Source organism: Manis javanica, chromosome 1, assembly GCF_040802235.1.
Source record: "Manis javanica isolate MJ-LG chromosome 1, MJ_LKY, whole genome shotgun sequence".
Taxonomy (NCBI): Eukaryota; Metazoa; Chordata; class Mammalia; order Pholidota; family Manidae; genus Manis; species Manis javanica.
The window spans coordinates 20,522,473-20,547,144 of record NC_133156.1 but is presented as its reverse complement, the minus strand read 5'-3'; the positions used below and the strand labels follow the sequence as shown (position 1 = coordinate 20,547,144).

The 24,672-nt window shown below is 41.0% G+C and overlaps 1 protein-coding gene and 1 long non-coding RNA gene across 9 annotated transcripts in view; one reads left to right on the top strand and one right to left on the bottom strand.

Moving 5' to 3' along the window:
- Window positions 1-24,672, bottom strand: part of LOC118971283 (uncharacterized) — a 335,368-nt gene that overhangs the window by 60,005 nt on the left and 250,691 nt on the right. The window lies entirely within an intron of this gene.
- POSTN (periostin) overlaps window positions 18,734-24,672 on the top strand; it is a 32,625-nt gene continuing 26,686 nt past the window's right edge. For all 8 annotated transcript variants that reach the window (XM_017650103.3, XM_017650101.3, XM_017650100.3 and 5 more), the window contains exons 1-3: window positions 18,734-18,912; window positions 20,221-20,319; window positions 23,963-24,027. In XM_017650103.3, the coding sequence (XP_017505592.1) occupies window positions 18,794-18,912; window positions 20,221-20,319; window positions 23,963-24,027 (283 nt within the window). In that variant the 5' untranslated portion in view covers window positions 18,734-18,793. The remainder of the gene's footprint in view (window positions 18,913-20,220; window positions 20,320-23,962; window positions 24,028-24,672) is intronic.

The window sequence follows — 24,672 nt, the reverse complement described above, 5'->3', positions numbered from 1 at the left end:
GAGACTAACTAATAACACCTGAGGCCAGAAAGATAATGGAAAATCAGGCGATATAGGAAAGAAAAGCATTTTTAGGAGAAAGCGGTTCACGTTGCCAAGAGGTCAAACAACATAAGGCCAGAATTTTCCCAGGAACAAGAATGAAGAGCAGGGGTGGGTGGCAGCTAATCAACATGACAGTCACAGGTAGAGTAGCAATATGTTGAAAAGTGTATTAAAAATGGAAAAAGGTGCAGACTCCCAATGTTTTGCTCTCAAGATCCATGGGATGTGGAGAGTCACTCACGACCACAGGACACGGCCACGCGGGGCAGGTGTTTTCCTCATGTGAGAACCAGGAATTCAGGATGGGAAAATTGGTGGAAATTATTTTCAACGTAGTGGTGATTTTCTAAAATGCATTTATTTAGCATGAAATAAGTAAATAATTATTTCAGAGTTTAAAATAGAACAATTTGGGGAAGATATCATAGGGGAAAATAGATGCTGGGAAGACTGATATTAAGAGTAGTTCCCTATGTAACAAGGATATAAAACAGGGTGTTTCTGGTATGTTGTACGATTTCCTAAATTAATTGATTTCTTGAGTTCCTGGTGGATTTGGGAAGAGGGTGGAAGCAATACTTTCATCACTGTCCTTTCTGGGAAAAATCAGCCACACCTTTGATGAACTGTGTGTCTTAATTTTTTAGACTGATTAAAAGAAGGCAGCACAGGGTGCCTCCTTCACGTACCTTGTTTCTAAGGGATTGATGGGTGTGTTTCTGACAGAATCTGAGCCCAGGTGAGCAGGCATGTAATTAGAGATTAAGAGCCTAACCAGGATCCTAAAGAGCAGTAGATTTATTCATTTCTTGAATGAAAAAAATACAAAAATATTAACTGAAACCAATATTTTTTGTACCTGGAGAATTGTGGCTGACAACCAGTGAAGAATAAAACAGAGATTTGTTAAGATAGTAATATAAACTTACTCAAAAGAGGCGAATGGATCCAGTGTGATTTTTATCAGAGGTTGATAAGTTAACTTCTAGCTCTCAATTTTTATGATAGTTTTCAAAACTCCCTAGGCTAAACTTTTTCCTAGCCTGAAACCTGTTTATCCAGTGCTTTTCTGTGTATTTTCTGTCTCTTTCTTCCTAAAATACTAGACCATAAAGCAGGAGCTTTATCCATCTTGTTCAGTTTTCTGTTTCAAGTGCCTAGAATAGTGCTTGGGCTAATCGGGTGCACCTAATAAATATTTTTGAATAAAGATTTGAAATGTTCTTTTATGTGACTAGCTTCACTTACCATCCCAATTTCCCCTATCAATAAGAAAGCAGGAGGAATAAAATGTATATAAACTCAATGGTTTTCTAAAATCACAATTTTGATAGAAAGATGAACAGAAATGGAGGAAAGAAATGCGTTTTTGAACACTTACTTATAATAGGAGACTTTCCCACATATTTTATTTAATGTAACTCATAAACATTGTTGGTAGATAAGTTCTGTAGGTAAAGGAAAAGGGGATTGAGAGAAGTTTAGTACTTTGCCCCGTGACATGCTTGTGGAGTAAAATGGATTTTAACTTACGAACCTCACTTCAAAGACGAAAAGGAAGAGGACGGATGGTGAAGAGAAAGAAGACAGAAGAACAATTAGAAGAAAAATGAACACTTCTTGGTCTTCCTCATAATTTTCACAAGAATTTGGTATAATGAACACCATTGTATTGGTCTTTTAACTAAAAAATTTTACAAGACTGTGATGAACATTATTCCCATATCATTCTAAATGGATGATCATGGAGTTTTTTGGTCATTTTTTCCAAGTGATTCACAGCTAAGTGGTGGAGCTGGGATTTGAACTAGGGTATTTTTAGTCCATGATCTTCTGATTATATCCCAGCCCTTGACAGTAAAAGACAAATGCAGAATACATTGTTTCATTTAGAACTCGGACTGATTTCCAGAAAACTACTGGGACTAAGTTCCTGCAAACATGGTAAGTTGGGGGACCTGGTGTTCTTTTTCATAAATCCTCAAGGTTTGGGCACGTGGAGTTACATTGTTTGCATTTACATATTAATATTATACCAAAAATAAAAATATGGAGAAATTATGATTAGCAAGCTAGTGTCCCTTACACATCTGATTGCCATCACAGGTAATCGTTTCCGCCCACACTGGAGAACCGGTCAGAGAACCACTGCATAAACACCAATAAAAAGAAAGACTTTTTCCTTGCTTTCTGACTCTAGAGAGCATATAGATGTAGAGTCACCATGTTTGCCTAAAGAAATCCACCCTGAAATGAGCCCCCGGAGTGAATTCCCCACGGTGAAAAAGGGGGCATGGAGTGACATTAAATGCATTTTTCACTAAAGATGTATTTGAATCTCTGTGTTTTTGGTTAATAAAGGCAGGGCAGTTTTAATGGGCTGTTCTGTCTTTTCTGAGCTTTGCGCTTTTATTGATTCTTATCACCACCAAGAACGATCACTGTGGACTCTGCTAAAGGTCTCCATGGTCTGATCGTGGGGTACGTGATGCATATAATAGCAGCAGATGAAAGTTCCAGAGCTGCAGAAGCCAACACGAGCTTTGTGTGCAGGGGAAACAGTCACACCAACAGAGCATCTGTGGTCATGACGTGATGCTCACAAAGGTTCACTGAATGAATCTGATCTGAGAACAGTTAACAAATGCTGCTTCAGTTTGCTCCTTAAAGTACCATAGTCTTAAGATTTCTGTTAAGAAATTTTTGATGCACAAGCTTTGCCTGACAAGAATAAAATGAATATGATCTTGCCACATGTGGGATGATTTCAGCAGCTGAGCAGACTTGGCTGGAAGAGAACCCACAGGGGCACAGATGCTCTCTGTCTGCTCCTCTCTGCTCCCGTCTTCACCCTGCCGCTCATGGGCGACCAGGTCTCAGGACCGACAGGGGCTTGTTCCTCACGTCAGAACACTCTCTTGACTTGATGCACACAGAGAAATGATGCAGTTGTCGGTTTTAAGTCTTCTCACCCAGGTTATTCCATCATGATCCGTTTATTACCAGCCTCTCCCTCCCATCAAGAAGCAGGGGACGTCTCTGAGGGAATATCCTACAGAGGAGAGTCACTGTAAGGCGTGTGTCCAGGTCTCAGTCCTTTGCTCGTCAGCGTGGCAGGGAGAATCGCCAACTCCAGTCAAGGAGAGGGTGGTCTATACGAGGATGACTTCAAACTGCTTTCCACCTTCCTACATACACTTGAGTGTGAGTTTGTGCGTTGGTACATACAAGTCTGGGTTGTAGGCAGGGTGTAACCCTGGCCTGGCTCCTGGTGCAGTGGAAATTGTCTAAGGTAAATCTTCCTGGTGGGAAAAAGTTTAGCAGCAACAAGCTCTGGCGGTGGCATAAGCTTAATGTCATATACCTGAGAGATGTCCCTTCTGTTGATTAGTACCGTGAAATTCCCTATAAGAAATATCAATGCTAAATGTAAAAATAAAAGCCACAAAATATGATTCAGGCACTACTTTTAAAACTACTCGTTGTAAATCTTTCCTAGTAAGTGCTGTTATTCCCATGGTAAAGATAATGAAATTGAGGGTCACAAACGTTAAAAAGTTGCTGACATCACACAGCTGGTAGCATTGTGCCAGGATTCAAGTTCTTCTGTTTCATGCGCTAGCTGCCCGACTGCGACAATAGACCGTCACCCATTCTGTACATTAAGAACAAACTCTCTGCCTTTTTCTTTTATATTTTTGCATTCCTTGAGCTTCCGGTCCTGCTCTCGCGAGGTTTTGGCAGCTAATAGAAATCCAGGGTTAAATTTGAGAATGCTTCTAGTTAGGGAAAGGAACCTCAGAAATGTACGAAGTCGCAGGTATGTATCTTCCCTGCAGCCTCAGGGAGAGACGCCATTCTGAGTCACAAAACCAGTTCAAAGAATCTCACCTAAAGGAAGAGAAGCAATACCACTTGTCTTTTTTCCTCTCCAGGATGGAAACTTTATGAAACTGTATAGCTCTTAACTTTCCGTTTGCTTTGTTTATTATAAAAGGACCCTTGACTGTGCAGTTGGTATGCCATTCTCTGAACATCAGAAGTTGTTGCTTTGACCTACACAGAAGTAACATATGTCTAAACATTCTGTCATCATAATTGATTCTCTCACCTAATACATTATTCTGCAGTAATATTTGAATTGATACACTCCTGAAACGTGCAAATTTTTTAAAAATTATTCATCCAAGCAATAGAGAACCATTGGTATTTCTGTCTTTTACCAACATGTATGAACATTTGATCTTTTTCTGAACTCCTCATTTAGAGGAATATTTAAGAGCTGTTATCTCATTTAAATTAACAATATACCATAGCTATAGAAAGACTCGATGAAATCAATTACTCCAGCACTCGAATTTCAAGTAGATTTTGTGAAGGGAAATTATATTTACAGGTTGCACAGCAAGCTAGAGGTGGAAACACCCTGGAATCTAAGTTTCCAGATTCCTAAGCCAGCGTCTGAAGTCCTACCCACATGAGCAACCTTGAGGAGTTATATGAAATGGCACCTAATGCTGATTTAATGCTATATTTTGGAGTTTCCTGTATAAACCTCTCATACTATATAAGATCTGCTCGTGGTTGTGCAGAACTCGATGTGGTCCTGTGGCAAGCTAATACTTCACAGCTATAATTACATCAAAGCTATTGCAGGCTATCTTGTGGTGTGACAGGCAAGATATTTATACTAAGTCAAATTCAGGAATTTTGAGAGTAAATTTCCATACTGTAATAATTCATAGCCTTTCATCTCCTGTTGAATCTGCTCTGGGTACTACTGAGCCCCAGTGACCACACTAAAAAGTTCACCACAATTGGGTCCCATTTATCACAATTTAGTTGGCAGTAGCTTATTTTGGCTCATCTAATGCCATGTGAAAAGTCAGAAGATTTTAGAATTCCTCCAGAATCCATTATTTGGGCCTTATTCTAACTTACCTTCACCAAGAGCTTGTTGCCTTAGCCATAAAATGGACTTAATCATAGCACTAGGCTTACTGAAGTATGAGAACTGAATGCAGTCAAGTGTCTGAAAGTTCTCTGAGGTGCAGAAATGTGGTAACCAAACAGGCTGATGGCCGGCCCTCTTGCTGAACCCAGAGATGCCACGGAAACAAGGGAAAGGTTGCACAATGCTAGGGTCTCTCTCACACAAACACACATACATACATAAGCACACTGAGAGATTCCTGGGGAAGAAAATGTTTATTTTCAAGTGGAGGTTTCCAGATAGAGTGTTAGCCCAGGACATTAGAGAAAGAGCCTAGGCTGAAGAAGAGATTTCTAGATGTCTATCACCAAGGGAATGGGTATCTACACTGTACTGTAGGCATAAACGTGAATTAACATTCAGCAGCCAGAGTAACAAACAAAATCTGCATATAAATACATGGAATGATTTTTAAAACATCCCATGGAGTAAAAAGTATACATACGGATAGCAAAATACTATTTGTAAAAGTTCACAAAATAAGAGTATAGATTTTTTCCTGCCACGTACACATATTTACAATTAACTGAGTTTCTGTAAGCATAAGAGGAATGCACATAGGGTGGATTATAAAAACAAACAACAACAACAATCAAACAGAACAAGGGGGTAAGGCCTGAACTTCTGTAGGCTGATCATGTTTCATGAAATCATTATCTCCAACCCACCCATTCCATTTAAGAAGAGAATGGAGGAGTAAGAAAACAGGAAGCTAGAGGGCACTGCTTAAAATGGGGCTCTGCTTGCCCGTCTGCACTGCTGGGACAGGCAAGTGTCCTGTGGCAGCGACTCAGAACCATCCCAGTGATACATGTAATCAACAAACGTAAATTATCATTTTCTTTAAATGATATTAAAATACACACACACACACACTAATTTCCACTCGTGTCTTTACTGTCTGCCTAGATAATAAAGGTGTAATAAAGAGACTATCAGTAGTTTGACTCCATTTTTAGAAGATTCCAAGCGCCAGCTCTCTCTTTTCCCCTCTTGACTCACAGATGCATAAACCAATAAGAAAGTTCATGAGCACCGTCTCTCTTGGTGCTGGTGGGAAATTCAAACCAAGTGAACGCTGAGCCCACACACCTGGGGCCCACATTCTAACTCCAATAAAAGCCAAAGTTATTCCCCCTTCCTACCCTCTCGAACTACTTTTACACCTTCTTGGGAGCCTACCTGCTTCCCAAAGAAAGCCTCACTACGTAAGTCATCAATAATTTTCTCTCCTTTATGTGCTGTGTGGCATCATCAGCCTTGACATCCAGACCAAATTTCAGTAGCAGATTGATTCCGTCCCCCACTCAGAACAACCACAAATCAAAAGGGGAAAAAAAAATACACACAGGCACTAATTTCCATTCACACGGTCACTGTGACTGGGATGCTGGCTAAGTAGCGAGCACGTAGCCGAAGGAAGCCGCGCAAGAGAGATTCTGCACTGGCTCCCTTTATCCTTCCGCCCAAGACTACCATTAACACTGGAGACAAAAGAAAGACATTTTTATAATTTTATCTCTATTTCATTTTGAATAAAATAAAAATAGCACGTAAGCAAAATAAGTCTTTTATAAGCCACAGGGAATGTATTACTATGGTAACATGATCCCCAACAGAAATAGCAACAATGATCTTGACATGCTCATAAGATTAGTTTCTCTTGATATGCTATAGCGGCATATAGATAAGACGTGTAAAGACCTTAAACAGAACGCCGAAGCTCTAACTTAATGCAACCTCATAATGAGGTTATATAAAGCCTTATCCTCAAAGTCGCCATGCAAAATAATCAGAAACATCTTTTGGGGCTGTGCAGCTTACATGTTAATAAGGAGTATAAGCATAATTGCCTTCGTAGGGCACACCAGTAAAATAGAAATCCGGTCAGATTCTCCTTACTTTTAAATCAGTGGCAACTGTCTATTTCTTCTGGCAGCCAAAAATAAAAAAAAATAAAAAACCAAACACAACAGCAACAAGGGTCTTGTATCTTTCTGAATAAAATACTAAAAAGAGATTTTTAAAACTCAATTTACATTTATTTCTAGTTACAATTTACATTTAAACAAATGTAGACCGTCTGTCGTGTTGGCACATTTGAATAATTTTCCTATATGAACGTGTGTGGATATAGATATGTATATACTGTCTTCTCTTTAATTTGCAGATTCTCCATTTTGAAGACTTGTCAGATTAGCATCTCAGGGTCATGGTGACCTAACTGTGTGACCCTCACAATACAGTTAGGTCAGATCCTGTAAAGTTATTCAGCAGTAAATTAATTTGCAACAAAATTATTCAGCAAACACTACCTTTGTCCACTCGGCCTGCCCTTTCTCTACGTCTGGGCTCTCTCAGTATGTCCCCAGAGTGCATTTCCTGAACAGATCGAGAAAGTATGTATTTTCTTCCCCCCATAGGGGTCTTGATCCTTTATCTTCCAATCTTCCTTCACCTACTTTACAGTTTAAAAAGCTCTTTTACACACAGTTCCCTCCACCTTCAACAAAAAATAACTCTGGGCCTTTTCACTGTTATGTGTGGTGCTATTGCACAACAGTTTCTTGAGATCAGTCGCCGTGCCTGTCAAGGTGGAAAAATAGGTATCTCTCAGTGCCTTTCGAGGGCCTCACTGGACATAAATAGTGACTTGGCAATTTTAAGTGAGTTCATTTCTGTTAACTTTGAAAACACACAGGATTTATTTCATTTGGACATATACTTAAAAGCTCCCTCCAACTTTAAAAATAACTCTTAAAATATCTCTAAGGAGTTGACAGGACAGATATTATTAGCTGATTATTCAGCTAAGGAAATTGAAGTACAGCGAAGTTAAGTGATTTTCCCCATGTTCTCACAAGCTCATGACGGATAATCAAGGGTTCAGCCCAGGCCACCTGACCTCCCAGTGGCGGCCTCTTTAAAACAAACAACACTGTCTCTCTCTTTACCCCAAATCTTTAAGTTTTAATCTCTTTAAGTCTTTTTACTTTTATTAATATTCAGATCTCCCTTTTAACTTCCACAGTAATGTATGAGTTTCTGTGAAAAGAATGATCCAATACACAGGTTATAGAGAAGAATGAAAGAAGAAAAATGAAGAGAAAATAATCTCCGCGAAGGTATAGATTCAGTATTAGTTTCGTAAGTGTACCTAAAGTGTTTTTTTCTCCTAATTTTTCTTATCAGAATCTAATCTCAAACAGAAAGATCATGAACTCATTTTTACCTTTAAAAATTATCTGATAACAGATTAAAGTTTTACTCCTGCTTCTCAGAAAAGGTATACCTTAACAGAGGAAATTCTTTAAAAAAAAAGACTTCTATACTGTAGAATTTCAGGTTACATCAAACAAAAGAGGGCATTAAAGGGATGAAGAGTCTGGAAGAGATAGAGTTTTTCTGGTGTCTCTGAGAACATAGCCAGAAAGAATTTTCCTAGGCAGTCTTGTACTCTTTCCTCTGCTTTAGATTTTGGTTTGGGTCACTACCAGTTCAGTCTGGAAGCAAGCCTGCATCACTGTCCGCCTGACCTGCGCACCATTCCGCTGAGTGAAGTTATATAACACGATCTGAGTCAAGAGCACCTCAGAATCTTATAGTGTAATTGCTTTATTTTGAACTAATCTCCAAAGACACAAACAACCTTTATACTGAGTTCTAAGTATTTTATCCATTTAAGAGTTTTTACATGCTGAATTAATTAAAAGCTGAAAGTATTGGTTTGAATAACTTCAAAGGAACAAAACCCAACTGATAACACTTTTGTGTCAGAACCACCTGAACAAGTGGTTCTCCATCCTGGCTGCTTATTATTGTTTCTCAAAGAAGTACTGATCCACATTTTTCTGGGGTGGTCATCTGGCTATTTGTTAAAAGCCCTTCAGATCATTCTGAAGTGCAGTTACATCAACCAACATTGATGGGGATATTTCCTGTAATAGTTCTTCAGAGGCCAAATTAGCTGGATGGTGGTCAAAATATTCTTCCCTATATAAATATAGAATCTTCACATTTTTTAGGATTAATACTGGATATATAGATGAGTTAAAGTCAACTTTTAGAATGTTAGTTACTAGATATTTACCAAAAAATGTTTCATCTGGTACATTCCAGATTGGTTAGGTTGTCAATAAAATCTCAAAGGAAGTAAGTCATGCCTGAATAAGCTATGAAGGAAATGCATCTTCTTATAGCTTTGAAAGGAAAACAAATCACTTATTTTTATTTTACGAAGACGTTAATGAAAAGCTCTTACAATGAAACTAAGAATTTGGAAGAATAGAAATCTAGAACATGTCATGGTGCTAAAAGCAAAATTAAAAGTGCACTTTCATTTTCGAATTTGTCAGATTTTCAAGCTAGAAGAGCATGCATGTAATACCTAAATAAAATATAAATGTTGTGAGTGTGTTTCTGATCATAAGCACAAAATCAACAATGCACATAATTGGGGATGTAGTGATGAGAGCCCCCCACCAAGATCAACAATTAGACAGTTCTCCGTGAACACAAACAGCCTTGGGCACACACAGGAGTCCACAGAAACTTGAGCAACACCTTGGGCCAAAGGTCCTGAGAATCGCTGCACACAGAGGAAGGAAGAACAGCCTCCTGTGTGCGTCACACCCACCCCCCTCCCAGGATGACCCTGCTCAGAGCCGAAGGGGAGCACCCAGCTAGGAAGAGCTCCCCTTGCTGAGAAAAACAGGGTGAGCAACAGCCTCCTGGCCTCTCGGGGCACCACAGCAAAGAGCTGTCTGGGCTCCCCACCCAGAGGTCAGGGATGCTGTGATGCATGGAGACAGCTTTGGGAATGAAGGGAGAGCACAGACTGCCCATATCACCTGCACAGTGGGAGCCCCTGCAATTCTCAGGGACCTGCTCTGCAGGGTGAGCCGTAAGGTTTTGCCACTAAAAAACCCAGAGCCAGCCCAGCCGCTGTGGACCCCGGCAGATTTCAGCAGTTTTTGTTTTCACATTCACAGAGGCCAGCCACCTGAGTCTCTCTCCATTCCCTCTCACCCCTCTCCCTGATGCCAGAGCCCAGGATCCACAGCAGGAGCCATCCAGGTCTCTGTGGCTGCATGGATGCAAGGTGCAAGCCAGCCCCCCCAGTGGCCCCCAATGCCATGCCCTGTCTCTAGTTACTGGCCTGCACCAATGGGCTTACGTGCAGCTATGCCCCTCAGCATGCACCTACGTGCCCCTGGCCTGAGCCTCATCACTTGACTCTATTGCCACACCCACGCCCATGTAGTGACCGTGTGAGCCCATGCTCAGGGCCACAGCTGCTCGTGTTCTGGGTCCAGCCCTCTCTTCTGCCACCGACCCGCACCACTGAGCTCCGCTAAGCCCTCCAGTTGTGCACCTGCATGACTCCAGCGTATTTCCCTCGCTGGACTCCACGGCCGTGCACCACCCATGGGGAGACCCTGAAGCCACAGAGGTTCACACAGACAACCAGGACCCCCGTGGCCGCCTGATCACCCTCAGCTGGCGCAGGCCCTTCCTGCTGGCCCTGGCTTCTACCAATACAAAGGAGCTGCATCAGGCCCCTGCTGCTACACAGGCACCTGCAGCCAGGAGTGTGCACACCATCGGCTCTGCCCACTACCGCTGCCTGCTCAGTTCTTAGCCCCAGGGTCTGGGGTCACCACTGAGGACTTCAACAGCTGCTGCAGCCACTGTGAGTCCCTGCATCACATGCCAAGGGCTGGGCAGCTGCTGATCTCAGCCAACGAGACATCATGCCACCCAGGACCCAGACCACCAGGTGCTCCTACCCTTGCGCCCTGCCCCACTAAACCCAGGGTCACCACAGTTCCAACATGCCCCCCACCATAGGCAGAGGTCTTTCCTTACCAAAGCCAGTCCCTAAAATCTATAAGAGGCCACTGCTTCTTTGCACAGACACCCACGCATGGCAAAATCTACAAGTGGGACTACATCAAACTAAAAGGCTTCTGCACAGCAAAAGTAACAATCAACAAAATGAAAGGCAACATATGGGATATGGGAGAAATATCTGCAAACCATTCATCTGATAAGAGGATAATATCCAAAATATATAAATAAGTCACAAAATTCAATAGTAAAAACAAATCCAATTAAAAATGGGCAGAGGGCTAGAATAGACATCTTTCCAATGAAGAGATACAACTGGCTAATAAGCACATGTAAAGGGGCTCAACTGCACTGACCATCAGAGAAATCCAAATCAAAACTATAATGAGATCTCAACTCACACCTGATAGAATGGCTAATGTCAAAAAGACAAGGGACAACAAGTGTGGGTGAGGACGTGGAGCAAGGGGGCCCCGGGCACTGGTGGTGGGGACGCGAATCGGTGCGGCCGCTAAGGGAAACAGTATGGAAGCGCCTCAAAGTTGTGAAGGTAGAACTACCATATGATCCACTTCCAGGTAGACATCCGAAGGAATGAAACCATTACCTCAAAAAGATACCTGCATCGCCGTGTGAGCTGCAGCATTATTCACAGTAGCCCAGACATACAAACAGCCTCAATGTCCACAGATCGGTAAATAAAGATGTGGCATATATATTATATACAACACTCATATAATATATATAAATATACCTCTTATATGTATTTATTGTATTATGCATTATAGTACATAGAGTGGAATATTATTCAGCCACAAAAACGGGTCTGTGAGAACTCTTCTTGTATTTGAGCTGACTTGCGACAGCTTCTACCATGAGCATATGCAACAGGAGACCTCCGTGCGCGCCCCGAGGGCGGCTCATGAAAGCCCGTGCATAGTCTGCTTGGTAGGCAGAAGGGCTGAGCTGCCACGTGCAAAGCCCAAGTCCTCCGTGGCTGCCATGCTGGAGGGGCCACGTGGGATGCTCCCCCTGATGGCCCTGGCTGAGCTTGGCCTTCCGGTCATCCTTGGAGGGGGGACATGTGCGTGGGGGCACCATCTCGGAGGTGCAGCCTCCTCCGGTCGGAGGGGTTCCAGCCGGCAGCTGCTGGAATCACTGCAGCCACTCCGGTCTTGCCAGCTCCAGCCACAGACATCACGGAGCAGGATGGCTCATGCGTCGCCGTCCTTGAGCTCCGTCAGCGTCCCCGACCCACAGAAACCATGCGTGCAATACCGAGGGTGCTATTAGATGCCACGGAGTTTGGAGCGCTGCTAGGTACCAGTAGATAAACGGACACCCAGAGACGGTAAGTGAGCTCCGTCCCGTCAACTCTTTTTTTTGTCAAGGCAGAAATAGGCCGAATGTGGGTCAACCTGGGCAAATGACTTGTTTTGGGCAAGTGCCCTCGGCTATTACTCACGTAAGGACAGCGCAGGGGGAGAAAAAAACTGGAGAAAAGGTTTCTGCATAGTAAAAATATATGCTGATAGATACTGAAATACAACTGAAAATTTGACATCATGCGTTTTGAAATCAAAAACCCCAAAATATTCTTTCAGGCTGAAGACTTATTAACTTACAGCCTCTGTGGTTTTTTTACTGCCTGCCCCTTAAAGTTTATTACTTCAGGAGTACTATCAATTCCCACCCAAAACGATGGCTTCCTGCCATATTTCACTTTGTGTTTGAATTCCAAGCAGAGCTAATGCACACGAATATGTCCATTTGGATGAATTCTTGTTATTGTTATTATTTTAACCAATGTGTGCATGCTTAAGAGTTCACTTGGCTTCAACTGAAAATGATTTGCTGTAGGCAAAGATGTACAACTGTGTGTGTATTTGTTTCTATGAAACTTAAAAGCAGACCTAAAGATCAAAGGTTCTTTGCCATTTAAAGGCCAAAGCTTCCATTAATCTTTATAGGCCTCTTTTTTAATCTGGAGAAGAGCCACAGTATTAATCTCCATGTCCACTTGAATAATTTTGTCCCCGAGAACTTTTCCTAATAAACTCTTCATCATATGATGGAACAGTGGGAAACAATGATGTCCGAACCCTGTGTAGGTCATGCATGTAGACATGACCCGAGGGCCTGTGACTTGTCTAATTCTGCTTTTTCCACAAATATGGGTATCTCTGGGAAGAAGAATGAAAACAAAGCATGTTGCACATGAATCATAAAATGAATATCAAAAGTGAATCCCTTTCGGTTTTCCCCCATAGTCCTAACACAAAATCCCAAAACTCATTTGCATACAAGAAAATTGTAGTGAATAAAAACCTTCATCAGATGCTTGCATTTAGAAAGTGAAATTTTCAAGTAAATTTGCACACGGAAAGCAGGGACTCTCATGACCTATGGGGAAAGCAAGAAGAAAGAATCTAATGGTAACAAAATTGAATCTCTGCAACTGGAAATTAACCATAAAAGATCAATATCTGGAGAAGCAGAGAAACAAGTTTATTTTAGAGCAGAATATATTCAGTGTCTTTCACGGTGGCAGACAAATTATGGTCAAAAAGTGAGAAGTCAAGTCTACTCTAGTTGATTTTTTTTCCTTGGAAGAAATGTAAGAAGCTTGTCAGATATGGAGAGGGAGAGAGAATACAGACCATGAATCACAAACACTGGAAATAGAATTTGAGGACAATGGTGCCACGGACAAATAAAGAGAGGAATACCACCAGATAGAGGGCTAAGTACTGGACCTGAGAATATTTCTATTTCAGAGGGAAAAGGTCCCAGGAGGTGATGAATGGATGATTACGAATTATGGACGTAATTCAGACCACTTTGCTAGCAGGCCATTATGGGCCAGTCGGGGTGGTGAAATTCTAGTACTATAAGACATGGACATCTACAGAGTTTTTTAATTGCAATAATTATCTGTCGGTAATCTTACAGTCTGGTCTGAAAGAGTATTAGGAATTATTTGTGAAAGGAGAGACAGATGGTGACTGGGATCTGCACTGTCTCTGAAATAAAGTTGTCCAGATCTAACTAAAACTCCCAATGCTAACAGGCTCAAGCCCCCCAGAGATGAGGAATAAAGGGCATATAAACGTGAGGGGGAACGCGTGAGTGAAATCAGCCAGGAAGTGATTATTTCAGTCATTTACTGAGGTAGAAAAATACATCACAATTTCTTGTTCTTGTCACTAGACTATTCTTGTCTACCAGTGTAGAACAAACACTACAACAAAAAACCCAGATGAAAAGGGGAGCAATTCATTGCTCAGCCACATACATACAAAATACAAGATTTTTCACTTTTTATCATTTATTGTGGTCAATCTAAGTCTGCTATAAAATATTTTATATAAGAGGCCATTATTAATCTTCAGTTGTTTGGCATTTTGATATGCATGTAGAATGTTTATATTTTTTCATGTGAATTTCATACTAATTATTATTTTAATCAAAATGCAAAATCGATAGTCTGTGCTTCTAGAAACATATATTGTGCTTTCTCCACTAGATGTCTCCAGAGAAATACAAGTAAATATTGCTACTGAGAAATGCTCCTCATGAACCCCCAGCTTTAAAATTTCAAAAGTATCCAGCTCATTTAGGGGCAAATCATTACACTGATTACTTAGTATGAGTGTGATCTATCACCTGACAGGCTTTTAAAGGAAATGAGTCTAAATCCACACAGGAAAGACAGCATACTAGCCACACAGCAAAGAAACTCCTCTGTCGGACTCCTAAATGAATGAACGTTAAATAGGCATCATTAATGTTTACTTTGGGGTCAAGTTATTCATCTCTTTCTCTGAATATGATTTCATTATTTTAGATACGTTAGGCCAGACATGCCTGGAAGATGGACAGAAGCCGAGGAGAAAATGCTTTGGAAATACAGCCGAGGGAACAGCGAGGGAGGTCCCACTTCTTGAAGGTGTTACAATGTGTCAGCCACAAACATCTGAGCCCATATGCTGCCCCTGGAATTCTTTAAGCCAGCCATTGATGGTCAATTTTATTTTAGCTAGATTTTAGCTACCATTTTAAAGAGGTAAAAAATAATCATAAATCACAGAATTTATTTTTTGCTTAATTTGAATTCCTTCCACCCTTGGCTTAGTTCAACATAACTCTATTCATTTTAAGAAAAGAGTTTCTCTCACTCAAGGGTAACAGGATCATCTGGCGTCTGCCAGGGCTTCTTGTCAAAGGGCTGCAAACCCGAGTGCCAGGAAAGGCCGAGACCCGCACTGGGCAGGGCGCTCGGACACCGCGGAGCGGGGCCCCCAAGGATGGGCGGCAGGAGCTTCCCAGACATTAGCACGTTTCACAAGTTCTAGTACCTGTAGTTTTACAAAGAGCCCTGGAAGAAAGCGAAGTGATGCTTAAGAAATGTTTTCAAGATCCCACAGACCACATGTTAAAAAGCAGGGGTTTAGTGATAACCTGGGACAAATAACTTTTCGGGATCGTTCAAAACCAGGGAAATTCTGCTTAAAAAAATCTATTTGTTGACTCCATCCAAGTCCATCCTGAAGTGTAGGGCAAGTTTCATGCTGCTTGTGTGCTGGTGACAGTGCGACATTCCAACGACTTCACAGCCCCCGGGGGCTACAAGCCTTACTACAAATAACCACCGCACAATTTGCAAACTACTAGTAAATTGGCATCCTAATGAATAGGAACAAATGTCTCCATCTTTCAAACACATTATTTTTCTTTGGTTGCATAATAAGCCATTTCTTTTTCATTAATGACTTACATCTCTGGGTCAGACCTTACAACCCCGAAGGTCAGATTTAATTGTCAAGATGCCAATCTTCCTCCAAACTGCTAAGAAAATTCCACAACCAGCCCTGAGGCAGGATCCTTTCACTGAGCAGAAGAAAATGGGCCTTTTGTGGAGAGAAAGAGACTGGCCCTTGATGAGGGGAAAGGAGAGAATGTTTCTGTGTCAAGATTTTTTAATCTTTTCTCTACAACCTAGACTTCCTGTTGTCCCTGTTCTCTGGGCCTGTTTCCTTCCCTCCCGTGCCCCGACCTATCGCCTCGGGGGTGTCCGATCATGAGCTGCCCTGAAGCCGGGGTCCTGGCTGGCGTTGCCTGGCCTTCCTCTCTCTCCACTGTATCAGGTCCTATCCCCCTTCTGGGCACGGCTCGGCTTTTTAAGCAGCGGTGGTTAATGTTTTTATATTTCCCCCAAAATTTTCCTTTGCTTGGAATATTCTCCAACCTCTAAATGTACACGTAGTTTATCTGTACCATCTGGCCCTCATTTTCAAGATCCCCTTGATGGCGTTACTCATCCTAAGTGTAAATATTTGTTGTGCTGCTTGACTTGCATGGGACTTAACACAAGTTCCAAACATGATGCGCAGAATGGATTGGCTTCGGACTCCATTATTGAAACCTCTGAAAAGCAAGATTCAGTGACCTTGTTTTCAGTATAAGAGCATCTATGATGCTTTTTACAAAGACGCAGCGTGTTATCTTCCGTCAGAAGGGAGCAGTCCTCTTGAAATACGAAGGCATCTCATTTTCCCTGCTGGCCTCACGCAATTATTTGTCCGTGTAGACTACTGAAGGAATCAGCATGAATGAAAGCCATTGATTCTCATGGATAAAATTATGGTCGCAAGGAACAAGGTCAAAATTGTTCTTGAAAATACTCAATGTATTTTCAGTTTATTGCAGGCGCTATTAAGACAGTAACGACAGGAAGTCACTGATCCCACGTTCACCCCTACACTCATCAAGTCTATCAGTTACATTCTAGACTGTATTTAGAGAATTATTTTACTTGATACATATTATCCACAGCCATATAGTCTCTTTGTACCTCATTCCTTCCCCTCCAATCCAACCCCACTGGATTGAAGCAGGTTTCAGCTTCATTACAGAAAAGCGTATACACCGTTGCAGCTGTCTTAAATGAAAAGGGTTGCATCAACAGCAGTGTACGTCCCAGTGAAGAGTGGGTCACTATTTGTAATGGTGATGTTGGTGAGATCCTGCATTTTCAGTTCACTTATTCATCTGTAATTCCAAAATTCCATTCTATGTCTTAGAAGATAAGTAATCTATACTGTAACATTAGCCAGTCTAGACTTGAAGATTTTATATAACTATGTTAATCAAGAATGCTCTAACAGCTAATTTGCTTGCATAAAGTAGAACTTATTTTCATAAAACAGTCGTTCCATCTTCTCAATAAGCAATTACTGACCACACACCAGTTGCACAGCCTGAGAGTAATAGAAACCTATTATATAAAGCACACAAGTAACACACAGGCCTGAGTTAGAATAATTTCATTCAGAAAAATAGAAATCATAGATTAATCTTCTCACAAGGGACTTGCAAAGAATATAATTTATCTCTTATGCCATCTTCTTTCCAGCTCTCCTCTTGAATTGCTCTTTCATTTTCTATACCTTAATACCAAGATTTTAAAATTGCAAACAGGCCTATGAATCCTATTTCAGCATGCATTGTTTCATTGAATACTTTCTTAATAAACTAGTAGCAAGCTTCGGAATTATTTCAGTGCCTCAAAGCAAAAATCTTTTGGCCATTTCAGTGTAAGTCTTCTTACAGCTCGGTCTCCTCTGGCCCAGAGGAGCCTCCCCTCCAAGCCCTTCCAACTGGACAGCACCGTGGGTCTGGGTAAAATTCTCCATCTTGCCAGTGGGGCAACAATACCGATGCGTCACCAAGGAGGGGGCACTTTGCAACATCTATTCCAATGACGCTTTACTTGAGGAGAGTACACAACTGGTTTATGCAAGGAGCACCTTGCAGTCACCATTTCAGCTTCTGGGTGACTTCTGACATGCAGATTTCTTTTATCCAAAGTGTTCTGAACATTGGACACAGGATGGTGTGGAGTGGGGAGAATGTATATTCTCTTGGCCAGGAATTGGGGAGTGTAATATTAAGAGACTTTAGTTTACTCTTGATAAAATAAGAAGAATTCTGGCAGTGCCCCTGTAGGTTCACATGCATTTACTATCGCTACAGTTAGATTAGCAATACTTGTTCCAATAGGGGCTGTGGATATTTTGTCCAGTGCTTAGCAGTAGATACGCTGCCTAGAAATGTGCAACATCATGTGAAGTATGTCATGAAAAGACAAACGTTTCTCTTTTCTGCTTCATTTCAAGAGTTAGGGAAACATGCCAGCAGGAGATTTATGTTAACTCTATTTATTCTTTAATAACTGAAGAGAGAGGTTAAATGGGAGGTATCTTGCTAGCTTAGTAAGACTGCAAGGAAAATGTGACCTCTCCTACATGCTTCATCAGCAAGTGAGAATTCTTATTTCATATTTTACGCAAGTTTTAAACCTTTTAACATCTGTTTTTCTTCAGGAGTCATATACCTCCCTTGTGATTATCAGGCTTACATTTACCTGCTGAAAAAGAATGACCTTTCAGCTCTGATGTGAGCTGGATGCGACCAGATGTGGCAAGATCAGACAATGACCTCACTGAGCACAGAGCCGTATGCTCTGGAAGGCAGGACTGCAGAGGATTCCTTAAAACCCAAACTAAATCATTTTCCATTAAAAACCCTGCAAGTTCCAACAGAATAAAACTGAAAGACGAACGTGCAGTGAGTCAGTTGTTAAAAAGACAAGAGTAAATAGTATAAAAATAAGAGCAACTGTCTTCACAATGAGAAGACAAAGAACCTCCATCTGTTCAGTAAGCATAACGAACAAAAGCAGATTTTCACTGGCCACTTGAAGTTGCTGAAGTTTTCTGGAGGGAGCTCAGATTGCCAGGTCGCACACTCCCTCCCACAACTCTGACATGTATATAAACCCTGAGCTCTCCAAAGCCCACTGCCAGTTCTCTTCGTGGACTCACTGCAACGGAGAGACTAAAGATGATTCCTGTCTTGCCCACATTTTCTCTGCTCTTGCTGGTTGTTGTTAACCCTGCAAAGGCCAATGGCCATTATGACAAGATCCTGGCTCACAGCCGGATCAGGGGCCGGGATCAGGGGTAAGTCAGCAGTTTGGTTTTACAAACCTTTTTCTTCTTCCTTAGCTTGTTGTATGTACAAGGGTACATAAAGCTCCTCATGTATGTTTCAGGGCTTTTCCCTACTTATTAAAAGTAGTAAGACAAAGGGGGGGAAAAAAGGGCATTCCTAATGTATATATGTTTGAAATTTTAAGAATTACTGTCAAAATAACTTGTGTAAACTGCTTTTTATGAAGCAATTTAATTAGCAATATTTAACAGGGCATTTCTTTATCATTCAGTTTATTGGTGGTGTTTTTATTTCCTTACACAAAGAATGAGATTTTTAAAATAAAAGAATCTGTGGTTAAAGTCTCCCATTATGAAAACAGCTTTGAAATATCTCCTGTGATGTGGGGGAACAGTTCGTTTAAGTTATGTATGAAAATTAATAATGAGTAATGTAACTAGCAATCTGAATTGTCTGAAGCATTTAAAAATGTTTTGACATTTGCATTCTGTAAAATTTGCAAAGACAATTTATATTTCTTAGGATAAATATAACTACAAGTTAGCCTTTTAAAGTTATCAGACATAATTTAACTTAACCAACCCAACCATTTATAATTCTTTTTGAAATGGATCTTGGCACTTCTTCCTATATCTTGGAAGGATTTTCTTATTGCTGAGAACATCCCTTGTCTTACAGTGCAAAGAAGACTTCCATCTCTTCAAGAGAAAAAAAAAAACACTTAAAATTCTGGCAGAGGATGTTCTGATCTATTAGTTCCATTCAAAGAAATAGATTGTCCCCCGTGCAGCCATATTATTTAAGTTTAGCCCTCATTTATCTCTGTGATTCCTTACCTAGAAAATTACAGAGTACAGGGTGTTTGGATAGAAAATACATTTCTTTTGCTCCCTGGTACCTCATTGTTCCAGAATCCCAAAACCACTCTCCACCCAAATTGAGCAGTGATTTAAAGAGTCAGTTTGATTTAAAGTGAGTCAGTGGATTATCAACTAGTAAAGGTAATAAAACACATGATAACAAAATTATGTTAAACTTAATGCTTATTGACTTTTCCTATTAGATCAAGTTTTGAAACAGCAGTGTCTCAGTTCCAGGGATATATGACTCCCTCACTCTTTCTCTCCCACAGACTTTAGTTTTTTCAGCGATTCAGTAGGATTGGATCAAGATCTGTATCTGTGCAAGACTAGGATCACTTTCTTGAAAATCAGATCCATGTGTTTGTTTGTTTGTTTTCTAACCACCTGGCCTGCAGGTATGAAAACTAGTTGTCATTAGGTCATTAACTCTATTTCTTTCTCTCTGTCTTCCAGCCCGAACGTCTGTGCCCTTCAACAGATTTTGGGCACCAAAAAGAAATACTTCAGCACTTGTAGGAACTGGTATCAGGGTGCCATCTGTGGAAAGAAAACGTAAGTCTCATCTTTTTCTTAATTGGCCAAGTCCAAAGATAGCACCATACCCTTCCTTGGTCATAGGCACCACTTTTTCAAAAAAAACATTCTCCAAAATTGCAAGCTTTAAAAGAAAAAGAATGGATGTGAATAAATTCTCCCTGCAGGTGTCCCTGTGTCAGTGGCCTCCCACACGCCCAACTCTGTATGCCGTGGAGGCCTGAAGTGGGTGAGTCACAGGGCATCTCCCACGTGCAACTTAGCGTAGGAACAGCATGAGAGATTGACCATGCCATGGATTCCCCTGGTCTGGCTTTCTTTCATCTTGGGTCAATTAACCCCCATGCCTCAGTTTCCTCATTTTATAAAAATACAAAAATGGGCCCGAAGAACAAACTGATTTGAAATATCAGGGCTTCTGAGACACAACTTAATGTCTGTCTATAGTCCTTTGGAAATTATTGCAAGTACTCTGGTTTACTCAGAGATTTCATCCTGCTTGAAGTTGGAAGGGTCTGAAGTTTCACCTCTTCCTTTAATCCAGTCAGTCTGTCTAAAAGGGACAGATCCTTGGGCCCAGAAAAGGCAATAAAGCCCGCCACTAGATTCACTGTGCATCTCTTCAAAACTTAGTTACGTGCTTCACTGGTTAACTTAAATTTGGAAAACGTTTTCTATTACTTCGTAGACATGCTTACTGGTTTATGAGTAAATATTGGTCCAAAAAGTACAGCCCTGGGCATATAAAGGTGAGAACTACTCACGTGGCCCAAATTCTTTCTAAGTGAAGGGGTTGAGTCACACACAGAGCAAGTTACTAGAGCAGAGAGGTCAGCGACGCCATCCCGCCCCAGTCTAGAAAGCAGCAGAGGTGATTCCTGCCTGCTTCCCGTTAACTCGGGCCCTGCCCTCAGTGAGGGAGGCCAAGAGCCGCACGTGGACGGAGCCGGCTTAGGACACCACTGGCAACGAAACAGGTGGAGGGACCGGAGGGTTAAAAACTTACTCCTGACTTAATAATATAGGTACAAACACTAAATGCGGAATCCCTTCCCCTGTCGGAGCCTGGGTTTCTTTACCTGTGAAATGTGGATTTCATACTTCACAGTTTCTGCAGGTAAAAATGAACTGATGAAAGTGAACTTGCTAGGTCAGTAGCTCACACTACCAGTTGTCCTCACATGTAAGCTGCTTAAACAGGTGGTGCATGTAGGTGGGAAAGGAGTTGGGACCAGATGCTTGTGTAAAATGCAGGCGTTGCTCTTCATTGCCAAATACGGATCATGTCTTGAAGGCATATGACCCGAGCTGCCCTGTGCTTCCCCAGGGGAACCAGGTCTAGGACCCCTCAGGAGGCTGCTATTCCTGTTCATTGGCTTAACAGGGTTATTCCTGATGGGCTTTTTGACCCGGGCATTTTTGCTGTTAGCTTGCTGACATCGGCTGGACTGCAGAGCCTCTCACACAATCCCAGTGCAAGTCGCTGGTGACAGCGATCTCGTCCATGGTGCTGGCCAGGCCCCAGCTGAGCCTCCAGGGCTCTGAATCTTCTTGCTTTGTGTTTCATACTCTTTGTTACCTTGAGGCATCTTTGGAATGCACACTATGTACGAAAGGACTTGCTCTCTGAAATATTTGGAGGAAATCATTATTTCTAGAATAATACATCCTTTCTGGAAGCTGGGGATGTCTGCTATAATCTTTCTTTAGCCATCTAAATATACTGGAGATGCCAAGCCTTGGACAAAGCATATGTCAAAATTCTTTCTTGTTCTCTATTAAAAAAAAAATGTCCTGCTTTGAAGCCTGGCTTTTTACCAGAAACGTAACAGTGTCTCCTTTGTTAAATGATATAAGCTTATTTCCCTCACGTAGCTTCATTTTCACAAACACATTTACATCTGTGCTCTGAAATAAATGTAAATGCTAGTTGCTAGTTTCAAATAACCAAATAAACCAATAATATTTATAGAAATGTGTGATTTGCCTTCTGCTTGCAGCCGCTAACGTTTCCAAAGACATCTTCAGGACTTTTCGTGACAGTTGACAGAAATGTCTGTCCTCTGGTTTGCTCTGGGGACGCGGGGGAAGTAGCAGGGCAGGTCTAATGCAAACCATGGTGTTTCCTAGGTTGAAGCTATTTCCCATAACACATACTGGCCCAGTTATACAGGATTTTGTAGACTTCCTCAGTGACACTTTCGGCTGGCATTTCCATGAGAATTTAGATACTTTTCAGAAAATGAAGATACATCTCCCACCTTCAACGATGTGCACAGTAATGACTTTCCTGTGTTCTTTTTGGTCCTGCTGACCGTATGGAAACCTTGAGTTTGGTGTAGCATATATTTTCTGCTGGAAAAAACGACTTTTTTGTTTTTAAATAGCAACTCACATGACCATCTTGTTCAACTATCAACTGAAATTGCAATTGATGCCTTAGATTTTTATCCCATCTGGTGTATTAATTCTCTATAGTAAAGGTGTTCCTTAGGTCATATTAGCATATATTATAGAAGTTTTGTTACAGTAATAATTTCCTCTTCTATTCACATTTTACTTCCAGGAAGCATAATTAGTACTGGACTAAATAATATATAGTTCATGTTTTATTGTTTATAATATAGACAAAGCTAAGGTTTAAGCAATTTGTAATCCCTTGGAATACAAATATTCAAATTTATTTATATGGGAATCTTTGACAATAAAATTGCTACAGGGGCCATATTAGGATTTGCATAAGGTTCCCATATAGTTTGTATATGATGCTGACTATTCTTGATATTATTTTAAAATTAGAGAACAACTTGAAAGTGACATTTCCCACTTCATTTTGCCCATATTTTCTCATCTATAGACTATGTGTATGTCAATATTCCATGCCAGAAACCTTCTTCTCATCCATGTTTCGTATTTCACTCATACATATGCGTATCCATAAATAGCTGTGCTATAAACTTTACATTAAGAAAATAGAGAAACAGCAATCCAAGATGACAGACAGGACCATAAATCATGGAAAATCAATGAAGGTACCTGGTTTCCATTTGAACCTTATTTACATTTTTAACTATGTAAGACCATATCTTAAGTAAAAACATTCTACTCTTTGAGAGTTCTTATTGTCATTTTTATCATACTAAGAGAGAGTTTTTTATTTCTGTAATTTGTGCATTATTTTAATTAGCAATGGAATAGCTTTTTGTGATTGGAATGGGTTACTGTATTTCCTGATGTGTCTAGTTTCTAATAACCTTATATTAATAAACATTTCTAGCTGTTTTTAAAGCATCATTTTATTTGAGATTCAATAACTACCCTGTGAGTAGGTATTGTAGCTACGTCATCCACATTTAATAGTTGAGGAAACTGGGACTTGAATTTGTTGAATGACTTGCCCCAGCTCACACATCAACCAAGTAGTAGAACTGGGACCAAACTCCATTCTTCTGACTCAAGATCCTGGAACTCTTCTACCATATCCTGAGGCTATCGAGAGAAATTCAAATACTATAAATTCCTTGGTGTTGGGGAAAAAAAACACTGATTCTAGATTCCCAGTAATTCATGACAATACATAACAGGTCTTTGCTAAATATGTGTCAGAATGCATACCATGGAGTTCCTTGTTTTAATCTTGAGTTTTTCCCAATGCACACAGGACTGTGTTATACGAATGTTGCCCTGGTTATATGAGAATGGAAGGAATGAAAGGCTGCCCAGCAGGTAAAATCTCAGATGCTGAGTTAAATGAGCTTGTTTTGTGTGAGGAAAAGGTGGTGGGATAGCTCAATTTGCAGAGATGCCAACTGGGGGTGGGGAGGGGGTTTAGCACCACAATAAATCCAACATAGAGCAGCCATATCCTGGTGTCATTCATGGGTTTGCTATGGTGATAAAGCACTAAAACATTTCATGCATTGAATGCTGGACCGTACAACTTAGTCATATGTATAAATTAGACTTAGTCATAGGTATAAATTAGTTCAACTTCCGTTCAAGAATGAAAACCCCTTCTATAAAAAGCCTTTCTTTGAACTTGCCTTGAAATGTGGAGCTGACTAGCTGACAGGGCATCATCTTCTCTAACTGAACAGCTCCTATTTCAGAACGTCCTTCATACTGAGACTTGGTTTCCTACAACTCTACAAACTAGAGAAAAAGGAGCTCTTCGACCTCCTCTTGGAAATAACAGCCGTTCAGATATTTCACGCCGACCACCACGCCCTTCCTCTAGCAGAATCTTCTCTGCTCTGGGCTCATGGTCCCCAGATCTTCTAAGCATTGGAGGCTTCACCGTCCTGGACACCAACCCATTAAAAGCCTCCAGTCACTGATTTTCTGAATGTGACCCCAGGCTGGTGTCTACAA